This window comes from Montipora foliosa, chromosome 9 (assembly GCF_036669935.1).
Source record: "Montipora foliosa isolate CH-2021 chromosome 9, ASM3666993v2, whole genome shotgun sequence".
Taxonomy (NCBI): domain Eukaryota; kingdom Metazoa; phylum Cnidaria; class Anthozoa; order Scleractinia; family Acroporidae; genus Montipora; species Montipora foliosa.
In genome coordinates, this window is record NC_090877.1 from 9,284,090 (window position 1) to 9,291,718 (window position 7,629).

Consider the following 7,629-nt stretch of genomic DNA (forward strand, 5'->3'; position numbering starts at 1 on the left):
ACCGAGACAACTACACAACGCCTAGAGGACCTAAAGCAAGAGAAGACAACACTATCGAATCGCCGAAAGCTCATTTTTCTTGAACTGCGCATGCGTCAATATTATGCGATCAAAGAAAAACTTGATAAAAATTTTTTCTGCCAATAATTCATGTCCTTGAAATTTTGGGTATCATTTTCGTCAGATACAAGCTCATCAAATCCTCCAAAACCAATAATTTACAAGTAGACCTGCCTCAAAATTTATTTACAGCGTTAGAAAAGGCAATGTGATTCCAGAGCTGTACATTACTGTTGACAGGGCTTGTTTAAGCAGAATAACATCACAAGGTCAATAAAAAGTCAGAAAAAAACAGAATTTGGGCGTCCCGTAATTTATACTCTCCCTGCTTGAATCAAAGAGTAAACACCGACAAACTGCTCTGTATATTCACCATCAAGGCACTTTGTTGCTCGCCAATACAGTTGACCAGTGGCACTTGGATCGGCGCTGGAATTCTTTAGTTGAAAACGTATATAATCCAACCACAGCTCTGCGGATAAAAAAGGACAAACACAAACAGAGAGACGAGGTCAGCGTGTATGCGCGAGTGAGTTTCTGCTACAAAAGGAAGGCTACGGAGTGTTTTCATGATGAGTTGAGCTGGGAACAGAAATAAACACAAACAGAGAGACGAGGTCAGCGTGTATGCGCGAGTGAGTTTCTGCTACAAAAGGAAGGCTACGGAGTGTTTTCATGATGAGTTGAGCTGGGAACAGAAATAAACACCACTAAATACACAAAAATTGTAGTTCAGCCCGGGAATGTGCCCGCGTCAGTCGCCATGGCCTCAACAAATAACACAAGCACAAAGGGGGCCCCTTTTGAGGCCAGCTAAGTGCACAGATTCACGCATCTTTTGCCACCAGTATCACCGAACTACTCCCATTGAATATTTTCTTGATTAGCCTAGATTCACGTTCACGTTCACGTTCACGTTCACGTTCACGTTCACGTTCACGTTCACGTTCACGTTCACGTTCAGGTGCGTGTGTATATCAGAAAAGTTCGAGTGACTCATGGAATATTCCATGATGTAACATCTGTAAGCGTTGCATGCATAATCAGCAAACATGATTGTTTCGGTTTAAAAGGATATATTATCCGTCAACTTGATGGCGCTCCCATTCCGTAAATATATCCCTGGTTCGATTCCTGGAATTGCTATCACAAGTCGGTCCCCTGCACTGCTTTCAGAGGACAATCGCCTGGTTTTTCAGCAAGCTGCCCCGGGGTGCAGGGCTGGCGCAGTGGTGACTGTTGTGTCTCGCTTCCCGCCAATGTGGCCCGGGTTCAATTCCCAGACTCAGCGTCAAATGCGGGTCGAGTTAGTTGGTCTCTACTCTGCTCCGAGAACCAACATTTGACTTGATTTGCGTTAATTTGTTGATCGGTGCTCCAGCGCTGGAAGACTAGACATTTAAATAAAGTTCCTTCCCTTTCCTTTCATATTTACAGCCCAGCACAACAGGGAGTAGGAATAGACCGTATTCACAAACGGCGGCTAAGTGATTATTCTTTCGTCTTTATGCTAATCATCCATACTAGCCTCGTTAGCATGAGCAAAATTCAAAGACACTTTTTCCGCCAAAGTGAAGCTGGTGAAGATGCTGATTAGCACAAAGACAAAAGAATAATTTCTTGGCCGCCAATTATGAATACGGTCTATGGCGCAGTGGTGAGAGCACTCGCCTCCCGCCTCCCACCTGCCACCAATGTGGCACGAGTTCGATTGGCGTCACATGTCAGCAGCGTTTGTCAATTGGTTCTCTAACTCATATCATACCTACGATTAGATATATATGAGTTAATTTAATTTGATTTCATTCCTGCGCAGTGTCCTCAATAGACCTCTTTACAGCTGTATGCTTAGTTACCTGGCCTTTAAATGAAAGTGAAGCTGACGTTACCTTGTTAAGATACATACCTCCCTCCTTTTGTTATGTTACTGATGTTGTTGTTATGCTAATTAGTAAGAGTTGACTCGAGAAAAGAAGTGAGTTTTCTATCAAAGTAAGGTCAACTCCAGCCTCACTTTCATTTATAGGCTAAGTAACAAAGCACACAACTGTAAAACGGACCATTAGTGCCCCCCCCCCCCCCCCCAGTGCTAAATTGCACTTAACACTGTAAATCATCATCTCTTTGAAAGAAAAAAAAAACCCAACAAATCAAGCAGTTTTCAATTCGCTTTTACCGTTCTACACACGGAAGCGTTCTAAAATCTGACAGACAACCAGAAACTTTCAAATGCGTGCGCGCACGATGAAAGACTTATTCTTTCATTCAAAACGTGAACAAAATCACAGGACCGAAACGATCCGTCAAAATCACCGACTGCTACACGTGCATTTCCGAAAATGCCACACACTGACTACCCTGAACACTATGTAAAAAGTATCTTTGCTCACTAAAATAAGAGAAGAATTGTGAATCCGACACATCTGTCCACTACGGTAAAGTGAATCCCTAAAACTGAAGCCGACGCCCTGGAAGGGAATCCTTAGGATGGCATTTCTTACCCAAGTTCCAATCTAACTTTAAACGCTCCAGAACAAAACAACTCGAAATAATCCGATTTTTCCTGAAACACACGGCGATTTCTCGGCGCGATGAAGATTAGGCTCGCTACAAATATTATGAAATGGTCGCCTGACCTTGTAACCACTTCATGTACACTAATCGTATTTGATGCGCAAAACGACAGAAAAAATGAAAAACTAAGGAAAAAAATGCATGCCGAAATACCCTTTCCAATAATACAAGACAGCAGAATTTCAAATGAATGTCGGTTAAATTTCGAGTATGGACTGACAGAAGCATTCGGTTTATTGTTGAAAATATCGTCTAATATCAAAACGTTTAAAACAGTTACTTGAAAACTGCTCATACTCAACTTTGCTGACAAAACTGGCGTGAAAGAATGCTTAGTTTCGCCATATGTGTTATTTCAACAAAACAACTGTTAAACGATAATTACTCGAGAAAACCATTTATTAATTGTCAACGCTTTCTTTTATGGACAAAGAGCTCAATCTGTCCTTCTTCAAATTCTGTACTCACAGATCGTGCACTCAACTTACTTAAAATATTGATAAATAGTTTTTTGCTATATTGCTAGACTTTTTTTCCCACCTAAGAAATTCAGAAAATGTATCCAATTTGGTGCTATCAAACGTAAATTTAGTTAAGCTTCGAGGGCGACACGACCGACATCTGGCTTATCTTGGATTATCCGGATTAAAAAGGTTATGGCTGACGTACATTGTGTAAAATGTTTTCACGTGTAAATTTTTGTGATTTTCCACTAGAAACAAACTATGAAATTTCCCGCGAAAAAGGTATCTATTACTTTCCCCAATGAGTTAAATTTTGAACTGATTGTCACAAGTCAATTTACACTTTGGATTTTCCACCGCAAACACAACATCTGCAAGAGAGTTACATTAAACTTTCTTTTGATGTTGGAATGATAAGTCCTCAAAGGAGACAGACTCCGTTCTTTAATCTCTTTACGTTCCCTCTAAAACAGAATTCATTTGAACTTAATTAGGAACAATTTAACCGCCGATGGTTGACTCAGTTGGCGCATTACTCTGCGTGAGGTCGAGGGTTCGAATCACGGCCTAACCCGCGGGTGGAATCTTAATTAAAATAAGTGACGAGAAAGTGCTGCCTATATGAAGACATGTGTCGTTTTTGTTCCTGATCCTAGGGTCCTTAAGGACGGTGCCTACTATTGTTATTGCGCACACGTTCTGCGCATCTCGAGATACTCGGGTTTCCTATGGGTGATGCTTACTAATACAGGGATATCTTTGCGCAGTTTAAAACTATCCGGAGAAAGTAGATCTTAGTAAGTACTCTTGGTATCCAAAAAGAAAATTGGGGGTAACCATGCATTTTTAAGAGATAATTAACCTTCAATTTCAGAAAGAACGCCATAAATTGCTTTGTATTTTAAATCTTTTTACAAATATTATTCATGAATTATCTTTGGAAAATGCGTGGTTCTCCCCAATTTTCTTGTTGGATTTCAATAACACTTGTTAAGATCTACAATTCCCGCATAATCATAAACCGGGCCAAAAATATCTTTGAATTAGTAGACACCGTCCTTAAACACTCGGCAACGTCCCCTAATGGCTGCATCAAGTAACACCATTTCACCAATGAGAATAGGTTAGACCAATATGTCCGTTGTTTTAACTTCCCGCACGGTTTATGGGCAAGGATTGTTGAGATTAAGCCTACGGTTTATACTCCTATTCTACTGTAGGATAGTACGCGCACTCTCATTGGTCAATAGCTGTGTTTAGATTACACTATGGAAACACGGCTGTGACATCACACGAAGTTTGATTGGTTATGTATTGTCAGACGCGCGTTTTGATTGGCTGGTAGGAAAATGAGCGTGTACGAAACTCTGTTTCAATTAAGAAGTAAAAAAAACCAGCATTTTCCTTCATTTGTCGAATTATCTTTGAGAAATATTTTAAAAGAGCAATAGAGGACTTTTTTCCGTGTTTCCATAGCCTCATCTAAACACTGAGGCGAGTTTGGAGAATTCTCGACAGTTACTCCCCCTCGTGTTAAGATGACGCTATGAAAAAAGACGGAAAACGTCTTCTATTGCCTCAATGTCCAAGATTGTACCTTTAACATAAAGGCTTCGTGTTCCAGAACGTGCTCGGAAGTTCCGACTTCCTGAACACGAGACAGGAAGCCAGAAACGACAAAATAGCGGTATCGTACACGTCTAAGAAGTGAGACAATGAAAAATGAACGTCTTTCTGATAATTTTTGGAGCAAACAAAAGCTCCAGGAGGTACACTTCCAAAAGCACGTAGGACCGAAAAGTAAACTTTAGTAGATTAATAAGTTTCCTAACAACAAATTGGCCTAGTGTGTAATTATTATCACATTTTACCAATCCTCTTAATGAAGGATATTTCGTTAAATAAAATCAAATTGTATAACGTAAACAAGACAGAATAATCGCGTGTACTTTTGTCCTTTGAAGCGCCCTTATGGCGATGCTGTTGTCATAAACTCTCATTATAAATACAAGACAGACGTTAACTGTTTTATAACAAAATGAAATCAGCACCGACGTCATTATTGTCAATGGTTCGTAAAAATGAGAAGCCACCACAAAACTCTGGCCTACACGAGTTGTTGTCAACGATATTTTAGTACAATTATAGCTCACCTTAATCAGTTTCGTACTAAAGCTGTTTCTGTTGTTTCAACCTGATGAGAATTTTCATTGCAAAAATTTTTACAAAGGACTTTATCGGCCCGACCTTGATGTAGGTAAATCCAGACAATTAATTTCCCGCAACGACGCCGACGGTGAGTGTAGATTAAGTTGCACGAAAGTTGCAAATGCTGTCATCTGTTAGTGACGGAATTGTGCCTCTCAAAGCACTTACACCGTCTTCAAAACACACCATACCAATTCAACAAAACATGTTTAACTTAATTATTTTCAGACTAATGAAATTTTACATATTTGACAGGTAGAATGGACACGACGTGAATGGAATGCGGAATGGTTATGGAAGTCTAACTCAGGGAAAGTCAACTATTTCGCTGCGAACTTTTGACGTTCTAGAAATAACCTTTTGAGGTAGATAACTGCTTTCCTTCTTTGTTCTTGCTTACTTTTTTCGACGATCACATTCGTGTACAAGTAATACGAGCTAGGATTGACATACTGTGAAAATGAGTTGAAACTCGGTTTTAAGGTAAAGCCCCGGCTGTTCTTGGTTTAAATAATCGCCTGGTGAACACCTATTCTTTCTGACCACATTTTAATCCACGTAAAAAAAGGCTTAATTAACACGCAACGCGAGAAGCATGGACATCAAGAGTGGAATGGAATGCAAGATCGAAATTCCCGCGAGACAAAATCCAAGAACAAATATGTTAACTTCTTAGGTTAACTGAGGCAGCTTTTTATATGATATTTATTAGGTTAACTGAGGCAGCTTTTTATATGATATTTTCGGAGGGCCGACGAAGGTAGTTCAAAAATTTGACATTTTTTCCGAGATAAGATTGTTTTTTTTCCTTACCTCCAAACTTCTCTAGCAAAGCATTGAAGAGTTTCACTGGCGCGCTGCCCGGAATTTGCTGGCCCTTTCGCACGCCATCTTGCTGAACAACAGAGAGACTTAGCGTCGCGTTTACGGGCAAACGGCCAACGTCAGGATGCAAATTTGCCTTTTGCCAAAAATCAAAGAAACGTGTTTGATTGATGCTGATTTCTTTTTTGTGTAATTTAATCTGTAATTCAAACACTGCAACAGGGAAATACATATATCTTATTGGATGATTTAGAGGGTAGGATCGTGGGATATTTTTACGACTCTCGCTATATTTTGGCGAGCCCGTAGGGCGAGTCAAAATACAAGAGACGACCAAAAATATACCACGATACTACACACTAAATCGTCCAATACGCTATTTGTTATCCAACGTTTTAGCACTACACTTTCAACAATTGGAGAATGTGTGAGAGATTTTTTGCACTTGGCAACCGCGGGGCAAGCGTCAGCACCTCGACTAGTCAAACCGGTTTTCTACTGTACAAATATCGTGGATTATCATTCGATGTATTTTCCCCTTCCTTTTCATTGGCCGAGAGCCCACTACGTGACCTGCAAATAACTGGCTACAAATAAGTGTTTTGGAGCAAATAATATTCTGCTCATGCGCAATTGAAACCACGCTCTTGAGCGAAAATGGCAGATCGGTAAACTGTCCGAGAGCATGTTAAAGCTCCTTCATCAGTGAATACTGCATTTTCCCTTTTTTCGGATTCGGATTTCACGTCCTTGAAGACTGTGAAATTCTTCAGCTTTGTTGATGCCTACATTTTAGTATTGAACGTTTGTCTGTAAGTACAATTTGAAGATAAAAATTATAATCATTCTCGTCACCAGAGCCCCGGATCTTATGTCTGCGCATGACCCAAGGCTCTGGGAAACTCTATGTAAGAGAACCTGCCCCGTAGGGTTCTTGTAGCCAACAATTGGCTATTTGAACCTTACGGCGCCTGTTCTCTGCTCGTGCTAACATGAATGCACCAATCAGAGACGCTTGTCATTGTTCTTTACGAAAACCAACGAGAAGACACTTTGTATCAGCTCTTAATATGCGCAAAAGAGAAGACCTCTGGGGTCGAGATTGAATTATGCTGAGAAGGAAACCAATTGATTTCTGCCATTACTCGACTCCTGCAAGACAGCGCGCGACAACCGCTTCTCGAAAACAAAAATAAAAAACAAACTCGGTGATCGAATGATAAAACAATTATTGAACTCAGTTGTCGCGAAATATCGTGATTTGTCAGTGTCTCGCAGAACAATTATTTGCCTCAGCCTTCGGCTTCGGCATAGGCCAATTCCGAGTTCATGTCTGCCTCTTCTTCAAAGCGAGTCTAAGTGCGAAGTTTTTGTGATGGTAATAAGTTCTACTTTACATATGAATGAAAACTAATTAGAGAGGTTAAGCATGACGTTTACGGCCATTGGCAAACGGGAAACGGCAGGCTCCTGTTTATCATAACAGCGTGAAAATTCT

General features: G+C 40.4%; 1 protein-coding gene across 1 annotated transcript in view; it reads right to left on the bottom strand.

Annotated features, from left to right (window-relative positions):
• Positions 1-229: 229 nt before the first annotated feature.
• Positions 230-7,629, bottom strand: part of LOC137969670 (U3 small nucleolar RNA-associated protein 6 homolog) — a 21,054-nt gene continuing 13,654 nt past the window's right edge. Inside the window, exon 20 of the mRNA XM_068816002.1 lies at positions 230-532. Coding sequence (XP_068672103.1) covers positions 375-532 — 158 coding nt within the window. The 3' untranslated portion in view covers positions 230-374. The remainder of the gene's footprint in view (positions 533-7,629) is intronic.